The sequence below is a fragment of the Rhododendron vialii genome, chromosome 11a (genome assembly GCF_030253575.1).
Source record: "Rhododendron vialii isolate Sample 1 chromosome 11a, ASM3025357v1".
NCBI lineage: Eukaryota > Viridiplantae > Streptophyta > Magnoliopsida > Ericales > Ericaceae > Rhododendron > Rhododendron vialii.
The window spans coordinates 19,502,371-19,526,194 of record NC_080567.1 but is presented as its reverse complement, the minus strand read 5'-3'; the positions used below and the strand labels follow the sequence as shown (position 1 = coordinate 19,526,194).

The 23,824-nt window shown below is 38.8% G+C and overlaps 1 protein-coding gene across 1 annotated transcript; it reads right to left on the bottom strand.

The window, feature by feature from the left end:
- Nucleotides 1-694: 694 nt before the first annotated feature.
- LOC131307340 (uncharacterized) lies at nt 695-23,331 on the bottom strand. The gene is made up of 22 exons (XM_058333805.1): nt 22,277-23,331; nt 18,488-18,603; nt 14,796-15,004; nt 12,030-12,149; nt 10,260-10,388; nt 10,045-10,170; nt 9,544-9,599; nt 9,358-9,457; nt 9,147-9,264; nt 8,696-8,905; nt 8,007-8,340; nt 6,626-6,719; nt 6,110-6,218; nt 5,592-5,863; nt 5,318-5,445; nt 4,884-5,118; nt 3,875-4,063; nt 3,464-3,753; nt 1,991-2,204; nt 1,632-1,874; nt 1,174-1,259; nt 695-1,070 (listed from the first exon to the last, which is right to left on the bottom strand). Exons 1-22 carry the CDS (start codon nt 23,095-23,097, stop codon nt 923-925), a joined length of 4,347 nt encoding a protein of 1,448 aa, XP_058189788.1. The 5' UTR covers nt 23,098-23,331; the 3' UTR covers nt 695-922.
- Between the last annotated feature and the right edge of the window lie 493 nt (nt 23,332-23,824).

Genomic DNA, 23,824 nt, shown 5'->3' with positions numbered 1-23,824 from the left:
GGAGTCAAATAGGCGATCAGTCGATAGCTTTGTATGCAGCTATCATGCACGCATACAGAGAGAGAAAGAGAGATGTTTCTCATTGTACGTCGAATCATATTTGACCAAAGTCAATGAGCGGTCACGTTACTCTTGTGACAAATGTATTGCGGTCAAATGAATGCTGATTTCCGATCAACGTGAGTTTTTTGCATCAACGTGAGTTTTTGTAATCTTTTCAAGACCTACAAAATGGAAGGATTGGATCATCCATAGTTTGTCCTATTTTATGTCACATGAAAAACACGAGAAAATATTACATAGAAGATTTTGATCTGTCATATTCGTTGCATGTGTGTTCAGAAGATCTAAATGTTTATACATTTAGTAAGATTTGTATAACTTGTTTATCATTAAAATTAGTTTGATCTAATAAACATAATCGAAAGAATTTCACATTTGTCCCGAAAACAAGATACGATACCACTGGTCTAATTAAAAATTAGACCAGTCTATAAATGAGAGCAAAACATAATAAATAAACCAGATCATCAAAAAAAGAACCACGGGATCTAACAATGGAGAGACTTCATTTAAGTGTTTGTGAAGTTCCACCATCACTTGGTGTAAACTCCATGAAAACTTGAGAGAATTGGTCATTTGTACCAGCATTGATAACACTCCTCATCACCCTTACATAATTGTAGTAGCACCATTTTCGAATGAACTTCTCAACATTAGCATTCACTATTCCACTTATATATACATTGTAGCAGAAAACTATTAGCTGCACATCAATTCCAAAAGGGTTACACAAGTTACACTCTTCCTCTATCTGTATCATTCTATTTTCCACCCGACTTGTCAATCATCCTCCTACTCGCTGACAGCTCAAAAAAGGAAAGCACAACTAAAAAAAAAAAAAAGATTAGCTCAACAAAGGTCATGACTGCCAGAAAAGTTCAAAGCGGTTACTGTACAATGAACGATCTTGAATCTCCAAATTTGCGACATGCCAATTGACGAGCCGAGATTGGATACATTTACACAAAACTAGTCCAACTGGAAATATCCACCATTCACTTTCATCCCTGCATGTAGCAACCACATGAAAAGAGGATATTTCACCATCTACCGAATAATTTCTCTGCATTTTTCCTCCACAGAAACTCAAAAGACAAGAAGAATTCTCACATGCTAAAATTCCACGGCTGAAAGCTCGGTTGTCTTTTACTTGACTGTGAGTTATAGTGGACAATACCGCACATAAATGCAACCACCTGGTAAGGGTGCAAAACCAATTAAGAATCATCACTATGCCAAATAAAATGAATACCAAAACTAAGTTTCATATTCTTGTAACTAATCACAAGCTTTAAACTACTCAGGTGTAACGGAAAGGAAGATTATTTTTGTAAAATGAATTCCCACAATCCCAACGCTGAATAAACTGAGATTTTTTCAACAATATCTGTTCTAGCATTTAAGGATTCCAAGAAACCAACAAACTGAAAAAGATTCATTGAACTTCAGAGCAAGGTACTTATTAAAATGACACCAAAAAAAAAGTCAAAAAAGAAAAGAAAAGAGGACAAGCAGATTTCAGTTCACTAATTGCACCTATATGCAAAAGGGGAAATGTAAGCACTTACCACATTAACCAAGGATGTCACGTTCCATAAGGCATAAACGCGTGCAAGTCCAGCAGAACGCCTAGGTCCATGACTGAAAAGAGCATTGATGCCAGCAGGGAAGGGAAGCAAAATCCCAAGCGGTAAAATAAACAAAACTAGAAAGACGTTCGCCAATGAAACTGAATACAACTGGAGCAAAGTAAGCAAAACTATACTGAAATCTCCTAAAAGTAGCATTGAGATGACCAAACCAACAAGATCCTGCAAGAAGCCATGCAAATTTCAAATTGTCGCCAAGAAAGACTTAGATAAATTCATAACTAGAAATACACCAACAAACCCACACACAAATACCCAAGATAAATTGAGAAAACTACCTGGTGTCCAACAGGTTTAGTGTTATGAGTTATAAAAGATAGAAGGTAGAACAAATCCATCTTCTCCTCCAGCATTTTTAAGCTATTAATATCTACAATAAAACCACAAGTCTTCTTCCGCCTCGAACTATTTTCACTGCTTCTCCAGCTTTGCCTTAAAAGCGTCTCTTCTCTTTGACGATCCACTGTAATTTCTTTATAGAAGCTGCTTGAACTGCAAAATGTTTTTTTAACAGGGAAAAGAGAGAACAAAATTAAACACTCAATACAATTAAGTTTCAAATGTTTATGTGAAGAAGAAGAATCAGAAGAAGCAGCTCAACACAATATTGGATGAACTGCTGAGGGTATGGCTAGATTTTAAAATAATGCATTTTAAATCCTCCCTCAATCTCATTTTGTTTCTCCTTCTTTGACTTTTTGATGTTTCCAGATTGTTTGTCGATTTTGAAAAATCAAAGAACAAAATCCCGAGAGATTCCCCTTTTGCCCTTCTCTCGCCAGTTCAAGTGACAAGTCTAACTGGAATTGAAGGGTATGTTTGGAAAGTCAATCTGTGCAATGATTGTCCGAAATGGACAAACTTGTTGGGAAGGACTGAAGGAGCGTTATTAAACTGAACTCTTATGCATATCCATACAGTAAGCTTTATTACTTGTAGTGTTATACATACAGTCAAGAACAAGTCAATCTAGGTATATTGGGTCCCCGTTTGTATCCATATAAAGAGTGTCTGACACCTCACAATTTTAGAAGAGTAAAGGTAACATAGGTCACATGTAGACTGGAGAATGGTATATATATGAGCATATGGATTTATTGTAACATGGATGCACGTATCCTGATATTTGCGGTTTAAGGAGGTCTAACACCAAAACACAGACACCCTATACTCATGAGTCATGACTAAATCCATTTAACATCAACTGGGGACCATGGCAGGGCAGAAGATAAATAATCCAAATACTATTCGAAACTATAAGCCTACATGAGAGCTCATAATATTAATCATTCCTGGTAGTATAATAGCTTGCCACCAGAGACCAAGAGCTGCATGACACAAACAGGAACGAGCCCTTCAACTAGCAGAGACGTCCATTCCTGTTTCTCCATTAAGTGGGGCTCTCAACCCAAAACAGGTTAAGAGTGGATATCCTTTTCATACTTGGAAACTGGCGCATATTAGAGGTCCTGTCCCCGACCATAACCCAGTTTAGAAACCATTCCGCACAAATATTGCAGGGTTCGGACCAGGTTACAAACGAACCACCCAGTTTCCAAATTAGAAACAGACGTGTTCTAAATTTCATAGGTGCAATAACATACAGAAGAAACATGCCTATTTTTCCAAGATGAAACCTAAGAAGCTTTGGCGGAAGCTTCTACAGTAAAACAGAACATGCGTCACACTCATACACACACATACGGGCATATTTACTCCACATTTAGAGGCAAGTGCATTTGTCATAATACCGTGACTGTTGGTCTGTTCTTGCTGCTTCACCACTCCTATCAATGCATGCAGGCTCAATTTCCTCTTCAACGGCATACACCAGAAGTCCATATTGACAATAACCACAAGCTGTAGCTTGAAACCAAGCAAGATCAACACGCACACCATGGATCCTCAAAGCAGGATTGGCATGAGTTCCAAGCCATCCAAGTACAGGCCGAAACATTACTTTAAGATGTCCCCTACGCACTAAGCGTAGTTGTGCATTCAAACCAGCCACAAAGCGATACCAAGTAGTTGGCGGCACAGACTGAGGGTAAAAGCATAGTAATCAAGGGCATTTTACAGAACATAGGAAGAAAGGAAGATGTGGGACATTTAGCAAAGAGGTTACTCAAAAACTCCATCCCACCAGGTATAAAATTACAAACCTGACTCATGAGACTAGTCACAATATTATCGCTGTGAAGTGAGAAAGAAGCCATGTAACTTCCATCTCCTCCAAAAAGCAAGGAGATTGGAAACCTTTGTTGAAGGCGAGGAGGAAGATCAGTTCTCTTTTCGTCCCCACCGAGAAAGAAGTCCACATATGCTAGCATTAGATCAGATGTTGCAGCTACCTAAAGTGATACAGACCAAAAAATCTGAGCTTCAGAAGTTTATGAATTTCATTGACAATATGCTATTTCATTGACAATAAGCCCCAACAATACATGCATGCCATTGCAGAAGATTCTACTATCCAAATTAATTTGATACTCAAAACAGTACCGTATTTGCCATTGATGTACTATAAAACATTACCCTTTACATACAGCAAAATCAACTAGGGAACTTGATATTTCGAAAACAAAATCAGGAAAATTGACAGGAGTTGATAGTTTAACAAATAAGTGTATCCCATATACTATATTCCTGTTTTGCAGCAGGATATGCAGCAGGACAGTAATGGTTAAGAATTTCTGACTATGCTAAAACTAATAGACCTTAAACACCAATAAAAATTGCTAGAAATGTCTCACTAAATATATAGTAATTCATGTTTATCCTCCCCCAAGCCCCCAAAAACATTATTTTTCTCTGCATTTTCCAGCATGTCAGCTACTAAAGCAATGAAATAGACATAAAAACACCATTTGAGTCTCCGTGCCAGGACCCTCAAAAGAACGAACTACCAAACAGGCGAAAGCTACCGCCAAATCACGAAAACAATAGTAGCACTATTACACCCAGCCATCAATGATGGAATTAGGAGCATAATCTCTAGAATCCAAATTTCTATTAACATAACAACTTGCAAAGTTATAAATTTATATGGAATCAATAAAAAGAACATAACGAAATATTCTGTAACCAAATGAATGAACAAGTCAGTAACACATACTACATTCATGATTAGTGGCCATCCCATTTAATTAAAACTTATCTAAATAAACAAACCTTGAGCCCTTCATAAAGAGCACGTGATCGACAAGAACGCAAGCAAGCATGGTCATACTCTGATCTCACGAATTCACGGAGTCGTTGTAATTTGATTCTCCGCCGCCATTGTAGCCATGACCATCCAAGAGGATATGCAAGAATGCAAAGAATGCTGTACAACGATCCCTCCCACCACTGGTAAGTGGCTAAGGCATTGATTTCATCCACAAATCGGTTGAATTCACCCTCATACCTGCCAGTTGAAATACTTATTGAAAAGAGGTTCTGCACTGTGTAATGTAATTGCTAAAAAACAAAAACTGAAACATGGGCAAAAAACTGTAACCATAGATGCTTGTTAATCAATTTTACAGTTTACCATCATGATTGACAACTCACCAAGAGAAAAACAAGAACCAACAAGATAAGGAGGAAAATGGAAAACAACTTACACAATCTCTTTTACTTGTTCTGGAGGAGTATGAGGAAGATGCCAAGGTTCGCTAAATGTATTTGGACCCATAAAATACATTCTATGCACATGACTCTGCGACTCTTCATTTCTGTTTGTTTCCAATACCTGAAAGTCAAACTGGTGCCTTACTTCCCAATGTCAGGGGGAAAGAGAGAGAAAAAAGGAGAAAGAGCATACGCAGGTTGGAGGCAACAGAACTGAATTAAATGGCCACAATAAATACAACACCACAGGAATAGTAGGAGGAAAACCTCATTCAATGACTCCAGGAAAGGAAAAGAGTGATCTATATGAGAGCCATGTTCTGTGGGAGCTGGGCCTGGTAATTCATCCACACCAACGAATTTCATCCGTGCAACACTAAGCACTAGAGCTAACAGGATGAGGAGGCCCACAAGAAGAAAGCCAAACAACCAAGGCCCACCAAATGTGTATACCAACTCTTCAAGAGCTGTATAACAGTTTGGCATGTGATAACTGTCAGAAATGCATTTGTACGGACAAGGTGTTTCAGCAATACCACCTGTTAGAGGGACAAGGTCATAGTCAAATAGCCTATATATATTCCAATTAAATTTGGTTAGCAAACCAATTTAAATAATCCAAAAGACATAAAGAAACAAGATTTAAAGGTAGGATAAATCATGCCAAAGCAGTGAGAATAAATGGATATTCCACAAAATAAAAAAAGGTTGCAAGTGCATACAACAGCAGGACTTTAAAGACTATAGAGCATCGAACACTACATGAATCATTAATATAGAGATACCTCGGACAGCAATATAAACAGCACGATGTGGAAGCTCATAAACTGGGCATTGACGACAAAGAGCTCTATCAGATCCCGTAGCATTCTTAAAAGTGCCAGCCGGACACTCCTGTAGAAGTGCAACTCTCATAAAACACATATCTAATCTGAGTTAGCAGATAGGGAACTGCTCAACAACTTCTATGTAGACAAGAAGAAAACATTTTCAATCGAGTGTTTATGATATCTCTAGAAGCATATCATGAAAAGGTTTCAATTTCCATCATATATCAAAATCTCTGACAAATAAGGAGACTGGATTGTAAACAGCCATTATTGCATGAAATGTGATAAAGATATTCTCAAATTCTAGCTGGCTTGAAGGAAACTCAGCTTCCTACCCATAGGCCAATTTGAAGAGCTTGGGGGAGGGGGAACTTGCAAGTATCTAAACTGGTATAAATTAGTTTTGCTGTACCTCAAAGTGAGACTGCTCACGAAAAGGAAAACTATTACGAGTAGAAAATATAAACCCACCTCACAGAATGTCCCGTAAAGCCCTTTTGGGCAAGCTTTTCCGGTCACTGTTCCATTTTCCCCAGCACCGCCCAAGTCTCGACCTATTCCTCCCCTAAAGCAACAGAAGAAAAGACCCAAATGTTGCCAATATATTAATTTCAAAATAATGTGAAATGTAAGCATCATGAAAGGACAATATATTGTCTCTCTTTGAGACCAAAAATGTTATATTTTGCCTGCCGCTTGGTACTAGTGAAAATGCAACCGGTAAGAACTCAGCTAAGCAGTCACATTGGACTAACAAAGCCAGCGGTGTGATTTGCTTCTCTTACACAATTCGTAAGGCCTTCAATTGAGATTACCAACATTGGGTCATCAGTCATGCCTACATCTCCTTTTCTCCATGAGTAAACTTTATGATAAACTCCAATTAGCAATAATCTTACATAAAACAAGAACACAATAAAGGAATGCCACCTGTGCACAAAAACCAAAGCAAACAGCCAACAAATAGAACCTAAACAGCGATGCCTCCATCTCCAAGAGATGAACATTAGCTCTTCATTCAAAGAGTCGACTGCAAATGGAAAGATGGCCTTTTAGCTAGTTTTGGACCTGCTGCTTGTTGAAGGGGTACCCTGTGCCAATAACAGGAGGATTCTCACACTAATGCTATAATGGCCCTCGTTGAGTTGGCAGTTGCTCATTACTTGATATATTCTGTGTGGTGCTTTTGAGATCTCAGTAGCAATCACATTTAAGTGGAAGACCATAACAGTAGGCAGAAACATGTTCATCTGCCGATTGGTTACAATTTCATTTCAGAGAAGAAGTTTCGAATTTATACCACAACTAATTTCAGCAGCTACCAAAAAAAAATCTAGTTATACAAATCACAAAAAAAATTGGCACACAAGAACCGTGACAGGAGTCTATACAAAATAAGTAAAAGAATGAAAATTGAAGGAAACTTCAAATTAGTATGTTTTCCAAAATTGTTATAATTTCCTGCTTTATTTTCACTTTTAAAACAAAACTCACTCAAGTTCTTTAATTATGCTTTAAATGATTCACAACACAAACTAAAATCGAGTACAGTTGTTTGGTGCTAGATCTACCATCAATTCATCCTTAGACTCCCTTCAAGCATTTCCAGGCAGATAAACTAAATTGAACCGTTTACCACTTAAGCATCACATAGCAATAGATGTAATTTAATCCAAAACATGAAGGGCAGAGAATCAAGATGGAAAGCAAAATCATTGCAAACAAGCCGAAGCTGAAATCAATCTGGAAAGAAGTCATGAGATAAATAGGAGCAAAAAAAGCAAATGAAGAAACTTTGTACAGGATAACTTGCTAAAATAATGTCCAACAGAAAACTAGGATTTCCACAAACCTGGTGTGGATGTTCCCTTTTACTCTAGCTATTGGTTGGTATACATCTCCAGTGGGAATGTCTGACCAATGGAAGTGAATCCGCCCGCCGCCTCCACCACCACCATTCTGACTACCAAGGCCCCCAGCACTAGAAAGAATGCCAGGCTCACTGACATTTAGCGAACGTAAAAAAACAAGAATAGTTCCACCAGATCCACCACCGGGACCTGCACTCGAAACATCTATTGTACTGTTACCTTTCTTCCTATTATTTTCTCCATAACTTTCTCCATCAGATGCAACAAAGCCTTCAACATACAAGTTAGACAAGGGATGCTCCCTTGAACCCATCACTGCATGGGAGAAAAAACGAAACAAAAACAAAATTTGAAAATGAACAATGCAACCTCCACAATAAAATGGATGTCAGAGTAACTATTCAGACTAACAATACTGGCAACTTCTCTAATCATATTCACACTTTGGGAAACAATTGTTAAGAGAACACGACCCACTTCACAGATATATAATTGAAAAATCACATAATATCCAATTGTCACCATGTTGATACTCTGTAAAATTGCAAGAAAAAGAGAAGAGGAAAAAGATGCTGAGGCTTTCACATTTAGTTTATTTTATTTTACCATGGTACCAAAACATAGTGATAGCATTGCAAGGCATTTAAGCTGCAACTTCAGTCAAGCTTACCTATGATGCCACCACCAGCAGTTGAACCAAGTAAGCTTTCAGTACCACTTCCACTACCAAGTTCACAAGGCAAGTCAGCATCTCCATATGCAATACCTCCCTCAATGCAGCTACCATTGTAACACCCTACTCCACCTTTACCACCATGCCCGCCACCACTGCCAATACCACTGTCTAAAACTGTTCCTCTACCCACACCACCTGTACAACCTGCACAAACACAGTTGTGGAATTACAACACTAATGAACTACAGTTAAGCCATAATAAGCACATTCTGTGGAAATGTTATTTTCCTCATCCCTTGACATCACGATTACTTTCCCTTTGAAGTAATAAATAAAGGATAGATAACAAAAAAACACCAATCAAGCTGCATTGGCGAGCAAGAGAGCAGAATCTGCCAATAAATCAGGAGTTAACAGGATTACAAAGCAAAGAAAAGGCATATACCCATCCCAGATGCACTAATTGATCCGAGAGACTGGATAGTTATTGTTCTTGCCCTATGGAAATGAACAACAGATCCTTCTACAATGCCTTCAACAAGGATATCTTCGACTCGGCAGATCTATTAAAGAAGATGAACAAATATGTTAGAAGGCCTAAAACATGAGCAGCCAAACCTATTATGAGCATTGAGCACTTTTTAGTTGAAAAAGACCTGAAGAGTGAAGGACAGTGAAGAGTTAACATTGCAATCTTCAGGCGGATGAAGTAGTTCTACGGGGCAATTTTGACGTTCACAGTTCAGCTTTGGCATCCTAACATCCATCGAAATAAGTATTTAGGTATACCACTAAAACCGCTGCTGAGGGTTTGGGACTAAAGAAATAAACAAAAAACTTACACATCATCAGCTGTTGCATTCGCGAGAGGACCTCGCATAATAGATCCAGGTCCAACCTTCATTTGGGAAGAGAGAAAAAACAAACGAGGGAATAAGGAAGAAATTAACACTGCTCAGCAAGATGTGCAAACAATGTTCAAAACTAGTGACTAGTGAGTATACAATGCTCTCTCGATTATGCCAACTCAAAAGGATCTGAGCAATTTTAACCAATTTCATAAGTCCTACATCCATCTCATTAAAATCAAATGACCATGCATTATTAATGTTCATGTATCAGCTGAACATGCATTACTATGTTCATGCATTATTAAGCAAATGGAAAAGGTCCACATTGGGTTTGGAGAGTAGTTCAAAACATGAACATCATTAGTTGTATCAGACTACAATGTTTATGTATCATTGATTCTAATGGAAAAATAACCATTGATTCTAATAGATGTTTTCCAAACACTCGAAGCCAATATTAAAAGGGAACAATTAAAATGGACGTTCACTTACATGGATACTATAGAACAGAGATAAAACCAAGCGCTGTGCCTCAATACTATCTCCTGGTCCTGATAAATTCAGTAAACCTTGCCCATGAACTCCCAAGTTTGCATTAGAATGTATGACAGATGACTCCTAAACAGGAAAAATAGCAAAGTCACGACACGAATGAGATATGAGTGCTAGAGAGTAAGACAATCTAGATAATGGAATAGCTAAAGCACCCTGAGAACAACTAGATTACTAGCTTCAAGCAATGATGTCTCCACATCTGCATCTCGACCACCATCTATAAGCATTGTCGAATTCCACATCAAGAACATTTTTACAGACATCCGTAGAGCTCCGTAAACCTGAAGTTGTCAAGCACAGTGATCAGACAACTTATAATTTCCAAATAATCAGAATCAGAGGGGCGGATATGCAGGACAAACTAACCAGAAATAAATTAGAATCACTAGATTTACTTTTTGTTTACATGAAATTCAAAAGAACAAAACATTGTATATTGTACCCGAATATGATGCGAGAAAGTTGAACATAAGAAACCCAACGGGAAACAACTTATCTTCAAACAAAACATACGTAAAGAGAAAACTGTTATCCTGAACACCAGGACAAGTGTAATAGAGTTTCCAAGTGCATGTGAAACACAATCCACCTCTGGCATTGATAAAGTTAAGGGATCAAAAATTGCCAAATCCGGGCCTAATGAAGCAGATCCAAACTGTCCACATCAGGTCCCAGTTCAAATAAAGTACCGCGAACGAAATGAGAAACCGATTCAAAATTAATTTCTCAAAATGGAGTGAGTCTTGCGCTCATATGTCTTCGAGTTCATACTTTCTCGGAGAGGGGCTAGATTTGGCAAGAGGAAGTAAAGGAGTGGAATTTGGTTGGCCCCATGAACTTTGAGGTGGACAATTGGAGGAAGCACAATATGAGGACTTTTGAAGTGCAGAGTAAGTTTCAGAATTTTACTTAGTTGATCCTTGGGAGGAGAAGTCCCTTCCTTGAATCGATATTCCAATTTTTGGAGTTTTCTGAGTGGCTTCTTGCATGGATTTTGTCGTAGATATGAAGTACACGGGTGGCACTCTGTTGGTGCCTCTCTTTTTCTTTTTTATGTATAATACCTTTTTTAACGTCCCAAGTAAGGCCACTACCCATGCTGATTTCTGTTTTGCCATACTTGTCGGTCAAGCTTTACCTGTCGCACCAAGTAATGGCCTCCCAAGAATGCTTATCTATGGCTATCTCCTAGCGAATCCAATATATCTAGATTATATTTAATTGATTGCGACAGAACACACACTTCAGACTTGATAGCATTCTCATGCTTTGCAGCCTAAGCTTCTCCCATCATAACAAACCATGGCCGTGTACTGATGAATCTGATGATTATGGTAGGAATCCCGATATCTATTTCTTTATCACCCTCCACAAAGAAATTCCTCTCACAAGAACCATTGCTCATAAGTTCAAAACTTCAGAAAACAATGTGTGTTTGGCTCCATCGAAGTGGAGTACAACAATAAGTTCACCAAAAGACTCGGGTATGGCAAAGCCATGACTCTCTGAGTTGTAGTGAACGAGCTTGGATTGGACTAACTGGCATCAAGAACCAGATCGAGCTGGCTGACTGAATCTAAATGAAATCATAAGTTATACTTCTACTGTGACTTAAAATGTTTGATTTTTATAGTCACTATTGAGAATAAGCTGTGTATAACATTCTTCACCAAAGATGAGAAATCTACAAGCAATCATAAGTTATAGTTAACATGAACTTACAAAGTTTGATTATATTGAGAATATGTGGTGTATAACATTCTTCAACAAAGATACCCAGTGCACGAAACTACACGTGGCGCCCGCGCGCGCGCGCGAGAGAGAGAGCATTTTTGAAGGCCACAGAGGTAATTAGGTACATATATAAAGTTTTAGGTACCTAACATATACGAGGTAGTAAGCAGAAGAAAAAATAGGCATACCTTAATTACAGATTCACTCATTAACAGCTCCTCTGCCCATAATTCAAATTCTGACAAAGGATAATGTGCCAATCCAAAGCTCAAAACTCCACCACTTAGGAGACTAATTTGTCCTTGGACCTAAATGGTGCTCAAAATAATTAGATCCCTGTATACAAACATAACCATCTTCCACAATTTCCTTTCAACAAAAAATAAAATAAAAAAGCATACAAGAATTTATCTTCTCTAAAGCTGTGAAATACTATCAACAGAAGTGGTAAAGCGTAGCTAAAACAAGCATTTGAGAAGTACTGAAGAGCGGCATAGTCACGTCCACAAGGATCAATCACGACTGCACAGTAAAGCTAACAATGACATTATGTAGTCCATGGAACAGACAAATGCTTAATTTCACAAAATAACGGAAAAACTAAAACAGTGTCAATCATTATGAACCTCTGTTAGTAACTTGGAATTATTCAACTATAAGATATCAATGTTTTCTTAGCACATGGGTGTGAATTGTGGGGAAGATTATGATAGAAGTGTGGCTAGAGGGAATGATACTGTAGCAGCCAGAAGACAAGATGGGGCCCATGGGAGAGATTTCTTCCTCTCTTAGTGATTGAAGGAGTGGAAGTTTCTGATCTGGTTCTTAGGAAAGTCAACCTTTAGTGTATGCCTAAGATTTTGCTATGGAAGAATGGAGGCAGCAGCTCCGAAGGTTCTGAAAACCTTGAAGGTAGGGGAAAAGAAGCCTGTAGCTAGAGAACTGCTTCTAATTCAGGAGGGCAGCAGATTATAGGGAAAAGGGAGTTGCGAAACTTGGCATGGTAGGTAAATTACTAATGGTGAAGCAAAGGGAGAGGCGCTCGTTTGGAGGAAGACCAGCCAGTAAGTTGTTCATTTCTCAATGACATTACTTTGGGGGTTTGAATGCTGAGTTGAAAAGGGTGGCCGTTTGGTCCCTCCTAGCGAATTGGAAGGTATTAGTGTGATGTAGAACAGTCTTAGGACACTTAAGAGTATTGCAACCTACAATAGAATTGGGTGGTTTTGGGCGGGGAAATAAGGATACTACTTGAGCAAGTGCGCAAAGAAGAAAGAAAAGAATGAGAAGAAGAAAGAGAAAGAGTGCTTCACCCCCGCAAGGGTTAGGCGATTTCTGCAAGGACCACAGCCCCAAATATGATGACCGCAGACTCAATGTTCAAATTCAATAATCAACTCTATTCGTAAAATGAAAGATTACATCAATATTTATAAGCCCTAACGTCTATTCTACTTTCTAGCTAGATAGAATGAAATGAATACATCGAATACAACTTGTGAATGAACCTAATGCAGACATTGACTAACTTATGTGAATAAACCTAAATAAATATGCATACATTGAATCTCATAATAAAAACATGTGTTTTATGCATCTAAATGCATATTCATGCAACTATTAGATTCATGGGATGAATGATCCCCTCTTCCCCTGATTAAGATCTCCGAAATAACCCAAATACCCTCATCTAACAATTTACTGGTTTTTGTTGTCCTCATCACTGTGGCATATTGTTAAGAAACAAAGATCGAAAATATTAGTGAGGAGATTGTGAGGAATGTTAACAAAAGTAGATCTGTGGGTTGGGTCATCTTCTGGTCTCCCACGCACGCAGGCAGGAGATGTTTACGGTAGGAGCATGATGTAGAAGGGAGGACATGTTTGCAGTTCTTTCATGTTCTGTTTGTTTAAGTGTGAAGAGGATGCGTACAGATGAGTGTCCACTCTAGTGTATCACCCTCTGGGGTTGGTGACAGGAGGGGGTTACATGAGGAGCTTGGGGCTAATGCTTCCCGTTGGTGTTGTCCATTGGGTTTGGGCAGCGAACTTACAAAATCAGATGCCCCCATGAAAGAAAACCAGGGCTACAAGGGAGTTTTCTTCAGTAATTGATATGGATAATTCTCTTTCGGAAGGCCTTACACTTGGTCCAATGGTTCTTCCATGTCCAGGATTCATAGCATCCTGGTCTCTATGGATTTGGAACAGCATTTTCCTACTGTTGCTCATTTACTTTTGCCGATACCCTCTCTTGGATCATGTGTTGCCATCAGTATCAATGGCACGACCCCATTCAGTTCAAGAATACGTAGCTTCAAGCGGATGGCTTCCACGATGCAATCACGGAGTGGCAGAGCGAATACCAGGTCTTTAGTAACTCAGGTTGGATCCAAGCAAAAAAGCTCAAGCTTCTCAAAGAAGATTTGAAGTCGTGGAACATAGAGAAGTTGGGAGTTTATAGGTTCAAAAGGCTACGGAATTAAAGATGCATGTGTCTTTGCAGAGAAAGAGGCTAGCATGGGCTTATCCAAAGAAGAGGTTATGAGAAAGGAAGACATGAAAAGACTTTTGGGGGGCTTGTTAATAATGTAAAATGGCTTGCAAGAAAATTTGATGGTGGCTTAATTGTCGCCATATTTTAGCGCTTGGGTTGTTTCAGTAATTTATTACTCTGGTGTTTTTACGAGTCTATAAATAGGACACAAAGTCTTTCCTTTCCTTCGAATATTCTGTTAATTAATTCTGCTGCATTTACGATGTATGAGTTATATTTATTTGGACCAGAAATTGTACATCCATTGAAGCAGTATTTCCAAGACGAACAACCATTTTTATCTCGTTCCAAACTCTTAGCAAGAAAGTTTGGACAAATTTGGCATGCAAGGAACCTTTACAGCCATAGCCACTATTAGGTCCACATTTAGCAAAATCAAAACGGGAAATCCACTGACCTGCACGCGACTCCAACGCAGGGGAACAGCGGCCTTGGCATGATTCCGGATATAAACATTCGTCATAAGTGGCTGGTTAGGGAAGTCCAGAAGAAGTGTGTCTGTATCAGTAGACATGTTGTGATTGCTAACTATTAGGCTCCGAGAAACAGCATCATAAAAAGTCCCGGCAGCACCTGAGTTTTGTGGGCAACCAGAACTTCTTCCTCCTGCAAGAATATATAAGCATATACTCACACACAATAATAGAAGGTCCAATGCATATTGAAAGGTTAAATGGGTATATCCCAGAGCACTGAAATTGTTTAAAAAGTCAGAGGACTATATCACGCTAAATTTGGCACAGAGAATCATCTCAATGACAAACACTCGGATGTTTTGGGCTAGGGTTTGGGTTGTTAGTCCAAGTATTGTGAATGAAATGCTCTACTTCACTTCACAACGTCCATTACACCCCAGAAATCGAGAAAGAAACATTAAGAAATACAAAAATTCGGCGGTGTCCCGCCTCCCAGGACATATGAAATATGAGAAACTGATATTCACACACATAGCTCCCCACAAAACCCAAATATTGAAGTCCACAAAGTTAGGTACCTAACATCCTACCTATTCGTACCCTCAGGCCAACTTGTTGAACATATAGCACAGTTTCATGAAGTTAACATTCCAAAAAACCAAGTCCACTGATCAAAAGATAGTAAAGAACCACGTCCACAACGAGTAGAAGGCAAAACTGTATTGACAAGGAAAAATGACCAATACGAGGCAGAGACTGCATATGAAACCTTTATCCTATCCACCAACCAAATGAAAAAGAAAAAAGAAATTTTTTTATATATGTATATCAGTCCCCTTCCACTATGGGATCCCTCAACTTGCTAAGTTAAGAACCTCCCCTTTCCCGATCAAATTTTGATGATCCGAACCATTTAATGTGTTCAGAACGTGATTTTAAAGGTACTGGCGAGAAATCAACTCAAAATATGACCGGGAAGTGCTTGATCCAAACAGTTTTTCATAAAGCTTGACAGGAACTGTTCTATGTAAAAAATTGTTTGGATCAAGCACTTTCCGGTTATATTTTGAGCCAATTTCTTGCAGGTACCCTTAAAAACATGTTTTAACCAAGTTGAACGGTTTGGATCATCAAAATATGATCCGGAAGGCTCCAAACTATGAGGTCCTTAACTTAGGTCCTCATTTTAAGGTTCTTATTAGAAGCTCACTGTGTGTGTGTGTCTATATATATGAGTCCCCTTCTCCTAAGAACCACCTTAACTTAATAAAATAAGGACCTCCCTTTCCCAATAGAATTTCAATATAGAATTTCAATGATCCAAGCCGCTCAATGTGTTCAGAACGTGATTTTAAGGGTACCCTCGAGAAATCAGCAAAAAAAAATGTCTGGAAAAGCTTCAACCGAGCAGTTTTTGTTTGTTTTTTATCGAACAGTTCAAATACAAATAAAAACTGCTCGGATGAAGCCCTTCTCCGTCATTTTTTTTGCTGATTCCTCACCAGTACTCTTAAAATCACGTTTTGAACACATTGAGCAGCTCGGATCATCGAAATTCGAACGGAAAATATGAGAAATGGAGAGGTCCTTATTTGAATTAAAATAAGGACCTCCTCATTTGAAAATGACTGTATATATATATATATATCATGTAACACAAAGTTACCAGCAATTAGCCTCTTAAAAAAACCTACATCAAAATGGCATATACACCAACATTATCCTGGTGTAGGGTAGAACAAAAGCTTGTTTTGGTGCAGGGTTAGAACTTAAGAAAGATTGGGAGCATTCTCATTGAAACTTTCAGATCTTTTGTTTCGGGTCCCATAAATCAAAATATAAAAATACTTGAAATAACAAATACTCATCAAATCATTCCCTTCTCCAATGAACCCAAACTTTTAACAAAGACAAGGGCATACACTAGTGTGAGAGGTTTTTTCTTTTCGACGTGGGAGTTTAGGCCTCCGGTGTGGCTCCTTTCCCCTCTTCAAGGGGATGGGTTTCCAATTTAATGTTTTTGCTATCTTTGTTTCTATTTATAAAATCGTAGTCCTATCGATTGACAAAAAAAAAAAAAAAAAGACAAGTGCATACACTGGTACACACTCTCTGAAGAACAAAAAGCAGTTTACAAAAGCCCTTAAACATGCTGCTATGGTTGATTAGCAGAGTCACCGTTAGAAAAGCTTGTCAAGCCAGATTTAGATGGGTAATGTGGAATGATTCCGGAGTAATATTTGGCATCCAAAACAAGGATAAACTTGTGTTAAACAATGAAGTAGAGCAAACTATTTGACAGCAACTATTCATGGTTTCAGCGAGAGAGTGCCAAAAAGTTAGAAGGGTAGGCCCCACATAACTAGGGAGTTTAGGATGAACTAAAAAGAGACTGTGGTCTAGGTGCGCTGTTATATATAGTGGTTTTGTACGGGACAATTACCAGCATGCCACGGGACTTGTGTATCTTGATTCCTTGAATTCATAATAAGCCTACCTATAACAGTGGTGGAACCAGCCATTGAGGGGTAGACAGCACAGCTAGAAATTTCTCAAAATATGGCGGTGTTACAACATGCTACAGTTCAAAATTTCAAAAATCTGGGTGTGGCCACAGTCCCTTGGTCTACACTAAGGCCACCCCTGAGATCCAACATATGTATCCCCGGGCAATCAAGCCAAATTTGCACGCATATATCTCGGCAATACGATGTCTTAATTAATTGTAATATGAGACTATGAATGCACAATTCACCTGCTAAACATGTGAACATATTTGACTTCCGAGCCACAGCCTCATTCAGTTCAGGCATGAGTGAAGACTGCTTTGTTTGGGTATTAAAGGCATAAAGGACAGTAGTACAACTTCAGAAGCAACACAGGATAAATTTATCTTATAGAGACAAATGGAGTTCTTTTTAGATCTCTGAATTTTGCAAAGAATATGCTATCCCAGTTAGTCTTTAGTAGGTAGCTATTCCAATCAATTTTAAATTTCATATTATAGGTAGCTAATCAAATGGATTCTCTCCTTTGGATACACAATCCCAAGAAACAAGGATGTACAGTTCCACGCCAGTCAGAACAGTCTGAAACCGACCATCCATGCCAGGATACGAGACAGATAGCCTTCATTCCGCCCTGTCCAAGTTTTCATACTATTCCGCAATTTGCATCTATTCCATCTTGTTTCAGAAATCGGTTTTCTGTCAGTTCAGCAAGAACCGTACTACCTTAAACCGTTACTGGACATCAGTCATCACTAGCTATTTCCACTAAACAACAGCTTGTGTATAAAGATTCCTCTCTCTCGACTCAACAAAACCATGTCCTTACTTTGATATTCAAACATATTGAAAACGGATCAAAGGGGGAGGTTTTTGGTGTACAGAGATTCAACCATGTTAGGCTATACAAAAACAAACAGGCATGTCCCCGTCAATCCCTGGTACTTGGTTGGGGTACCTCCCTGTTATTCTTCAGAATAGCTTAAGAGAACCTTAAGATATCATGGAAAAGTTAAAAACATTGCACGTCTAAGCAGAAAATAATATGTTCGCTTCGTGAACTGAGTGGAAAGGTACCAGTACCACAATCCAAGCTAAATCGAGAGCAAGGAGGACAAGTTCTTCTTATCACCAAAACAGAAATAAAAAATAAAAAGCTGTCTCACCATGAACAAGGACTTTAGGGTCATCATGTCTGCTGAAAATATCAACAGAGACTCTTCCACCTCCCCCACCAGCAAAACCATTACCCCCACAAGCACTTATCCTACCACTTCCAATCCTGCTCTTCACATGAAAAAAATGGATTAAAATCACTCCAGGATATATGCTTACCTGCGTGCATGTTTTGCATAAAAGCACGTATCTTAAGGCAGAAACTAACATAACGCAAACCCACGTATCAAAACCAAATCCTCTAGCCAGAGCAAATCTCTGTATGGACTGGCCCCAAAGAATGCTCAACAAAGAGATTTCCCTTGATGTTTACTCCTTGTTCAGGATAAAATTCAGCTTTTTTTATGGAATCTGTCGATGGATTGCTACAGTTTTCTTGTCAACTAATCAGGTTATCCTTTGTTGAGCATTCTTCCTATATTGAAAATTTTACCCAAAATGATGATATTGAAACAGATTAAAGACGATTTTTGCAACTAAAAGCTCTTTTTCCTTCAAAAAGTTACATAAATTACATCAAATGTAACTCCGTTGTTTCTTTATGCTTGAACTTGAATCGAAATAGGTTGAAAACAATTGTGAAGTTTCATAGGCTTAACTTATCAAGGGAAACTAGATTTCTTCATGTTTCTCAATGGAAAGAGAAATCACAGGCCAGGAACAAAAGCAACATATCTTTTTCCTACTCACATAGAAGCACCCATCTTAAATGACTTGTACAAAAAACTCTTGTTGAATTGCTAGAATAACAAGATGTTCAATTTATCAATAAACGCAAAGAATAAATGGAGGTCTGCTCGACACAAACAACATCATAAGAGCCATTAAAAAAAAAAGCATTAGAGCGTCTCCACGAGAACCTTCCCCACCAAATTTTAAGACATTTGAAGATTTAGGTAGTATTTGATTACTCCAGCAAATACTTCAAACAACATCAAGCCACCCTTGAAATTGTTCTCTCTCGCCTTCAAATTTGACACGTGAGAACAAACTTCATACACCAAACACTACAAAAAGTTTGAAGTCTATTGGAGTGCACTCAAGGTAGCAAAAGACAAAAACAAATCTTATAATATTAAAGTTTGATGAGTCTGTTGGGGTGCACAACAAAAGCGTATACTCCAATTGATAATGTAAGATAACACAGTACACTTTTGAGGTTAAATTTGGAGGCATCTGTTAGAGATGCTCTTAGTGGAAAAGATTGAAGTTGTAGACAAGCAGAACATCCATTCATCAACACCTCAATTTGTTGGAGTAAAAACTCAAAATGCCAGGACATGGCAGAAATGTTGCCAAACCCAACTTTTCCTTGAAATAAAGGAAGATTTACCAAAGGAGCAAGTAAAGCATCCAAAAGGTTGTAATATAACATAAGTAAATGAGGTTCGAAGAATTTCATCTTCATTAATTCTAATCCAAAAAACCAAAGCATCAAAGACGGAATTAGTACAGGTGGTACTTTCGCTTAAAGGTCTGTTTGGAACTTAGAGAAGGAAAGAGAAGAGAAGAGAAGAGAAAAGAAAAAAGGAGAAATGATGGGGATATTTTCTTTTTCTGCTGTTTGGTTTTATAAAAGAGAAAGAAAGATTTAAGGGAATTATGAGAGAAAATCAAAGTAATAAGGAAACTTGATTCCCATTTCGTTTTCTTGAATCTTTTCTTTCTCTTTCTACATTGTAAATCAAACAAGGAAGAAGGAATTTTTTGTATCCATTTACATTTCCTTCCCTAAGTTCCAAACAGACCCTAAAGGAATGGGAGAAAAAGTCCTCTTTCAACATACTGTTGACCTTCAAAAAAAAGGCAATAACAACCATCTGGACTCCAATTGCCTCAAAATACGTTATCAAATCTTACTGATCAAACAAACTTAAGAACAATAAAGCAGTATGGTAAGTATTAAGTACCTGGCATTCAACTCCAAACATAAAGTAACAAATTGGACAAATTTGGATGTTAGGACAACAGAAAGAGGAAACCAGCATCACAGGGCCTCATTACAAGGATGGTCCTTTCTTCTTCCACTGGTTTTTGAAGCAAATATTCATACCAAGCAACATATACTTCTATCAAATTAAAGCATGTACTCGTTGCAACAACTCTCAAAGCTAGGTTGAAAGGACTTCCCTTTTCCTAGGTAGAGAAACCACCAACCCATTTCATAGTACCGGAAAAAGTTGTTTTCCCCGTACTTAGGAAAGGAAAAACCACGGCCATGGGAATTTACGGAAACTAATGTTGTAAGAAAAGGATGGGATGTCTAAAGGCTAAGAAAGGCCATGCCAAGGTACGGAAAACCAATATTGAAGAAAAGGATGGGATGTCTAAATGCTAAGAAAGGCCATGGCAAGACCAATGTGTTTCAAAAGCATAATCATGGAGTACTTAGAGATTAAGGAAATAAAAACACATTTGAACAAGATAGGCTGGAAAGAAAGATTCGTTCAAAAGAAAACATTTACACAAGACCCTCGGCAGTCTTGTTAAAGGTGAGCTAGGTGCTGAGGCGAGGCAAAGCAATAGTGCCTTGAATACCTTGAGGCGAGGCGCGGTTCTTGAAATGCACTTGAGGAATGTGAGGTGCACACCTTACACCATGAGCCTTGCACCTTACAGATTATTTCCAGATCTTCTATACACATCATCTCATCAATCACTCGCAAGGTATTATAAGTTGAACTCAATAAAAACCTCCAAATTATGAGGGGTTTCGATTGTTGATGGTAGTTGCAACAAACGAGGACAGATCATGAGGCCCTAGTCCATGTATTCTCTTCATTTTTAGATAGTTTTAGTTTGTTCTTCTCTTTCTATGGTTTTATTTCCTTCTCACATTCTTCTCGTCCTTATTCTTCTACGTTTTCTTCCTCCTCCTCTGTTTTGTGTACAGATGAAAGATGAAGTAATTGGTCTTGAGGAGGATTAATAGGTGTGCAGGATTCTATATTTCATTGTCAATATCCATTATATTCTGTCTACAAAGCTAAACGTTAGCATGCTAACTTCTATATATGTTATGTTTTGGTCGATACATAATGTTTAGCTTATCAAAATTAAAAAATATATGTTTTTGTTGATACATAGGATAGCCCTATTGGAGGTCCAAAACAGTTATTTACAACCAATACCATACGCGAGAGCCAATGTTTAAGGATGGTGCTTAAAACTTCTCTCACTGAAATAGAGCAAGCGACTAGTCCTAAAAGAAATGGGGTTTGCATCTGTTTGGACCACCATTAACTCTCATGAACAGACAAACCTTCCAAACCGAATAAGCCAAAACTGGATCCAAAACATAACTCTAGCTTCCCTTCTTGCATACGCCGAGTTAATCTTCTTATGTTCATTATTAGCATCAACGCAATTTATTATCGTTAGATGTGCTTTCTTGTCTTTTGTTGGGTAGGAGGGGCAGGGTTCTCAAAACATCCCCCCCTCCAATTAATCTCAAAAAAGTCAAGCCAATTGCTATTAACTCAAATTACATTGAAATAAAGACGAACAGAACAACCGCCCTGCCTGCTTCCAGTAACTTTTTTTCCTTTCTACACCGCCAGAAACAACTAAAAGCCGAACACATAAATTCATTCATTTAGTCAAGTTAATAATTCAAATGGGAAATGATTAAGGGAATGCAAAACAAATTCACAGTTTCTGTAGCAGCAAAAATCATCCAAAAGATATAGAACCGAAATGAATAAGAGGGATAAAAAAAAAATGCAGGCTACAACACTAAGTCCTCATTTCAATCAATCAAAAAAAGGTGAAGAAATTACATCTTAGCGGCCTTGATGAAGATGCTGCCACCAGACCCACCTCCACCCCTATCCCCACCATCACCCCCATCAGCCAACAACCCACCATTCACCTCGACATAATTCCTAATCCAAAACCTAATCCTCCCACCCCCACCTCCACCATAATCCACCTCCTTGCTTGTCGTCCCGCCTTTACTCCCGTAACTCCACGGCTTCTGCAACGTCGACCAGGAATACGGATCGCCGCCCCAAACGTCATCTGGCAGCTTCTCCTTATCAGTCAGGCAACAAGCCCCTCTGCCCCCATGGCCCCCGCCCGCCCCGTCCACCCCCTGCGGCGTCCCACTGGTCTGGGCCGGCGGAGAGCCGCCCAAACTCGTCGCGTTCACCGCCGACCCGTTGCCGAAACTCGCGTTGTACGCCTCGAGCTCAAACGTACCGGCTAAAACGGTCGCGTTCTCGCCCAAACTGAAATTCCCGGTTATGTTGATCGAGATTTCACAACCAAATGACAAACAAGTCACGCTCCTAAATGGGAGGATGATAAAATTACCTTTCCCTTGTATGTACACGTCGCCGGTGAGGTTCAAATCGGAGACTATTTGGCAGGTGGTGTCGAGGGTTCCGATTCCGTTTAAATCGTCCTCGCAGGAGACGGAGGGCGGGCGCGGCGGGGGAGGAGGGGGCGACGGCGGAGAGTAGTCGTTGTGGAAGACGGAGTCGAAGGCGATGATGGAGAAATCGTGGGAGGAGGAGGAGGAACTAGGGTTTGGAAAGAGAATGAGGAAGTGGAGGAGGAGGAGAGAGAGTGAGAGTGAGAGGGGAATGATAGAATCCATTCAGTGGTGAGAGAGTTGACATGACCGTGAACGGAAGCTGGGAGTAGCGGAAGTGGATTGCATCTGTACAAGTGCTGATTCGAAGGGGGGGGAAAAAAAACCCCACAGTGTATCAGGAGAGGTATTGTGTGTGTGTTGATGTGATATAGTGTGTGTTTTTGTTTATGTATTTGTGGATGTGTATATGTAAGGGGAAGAGAGAGAGAGAGAGAGAGAGAGAGAGAGAGCTGAAAATGGAGGTGGAAAACCTCGACGAGGGAGGGAAGTTGCGTTGGTGTCGAAAAAGATTGAAAAGGAGAGAGAGAGAGAGAGAGAGAGAGAGCCGACAGGTGAGGGTAAAATCTAGGGCCAAAATCATCTTAACCATTTGCGTGGTCTTAATTTACTAGGAGTACCCTTTTTTTTAATTACAGTACTACGGAGTATTGAATTGTCTTAATTTTTTATTAATTTTAGATTTTCATCAGAACACTTTTGTTTTTGTAATCATTAATTGCAATAATTTTGACGGTAACAATATACAAATCGTTAATTTTTTCATTATAGTAATCATTTACATCGGACAATAGTTTTTACAATTTGTTCATTGAGACAAGAAATTGTTAACAAATATAATACATTATTCACAGTGGTATAACAAGAGATGATAAAAGGAAAAAAAAAAATAAAGAGTACAACAATGATGTTGAGATGACATATAAATATATAATTTTAGATTTTCATCAGA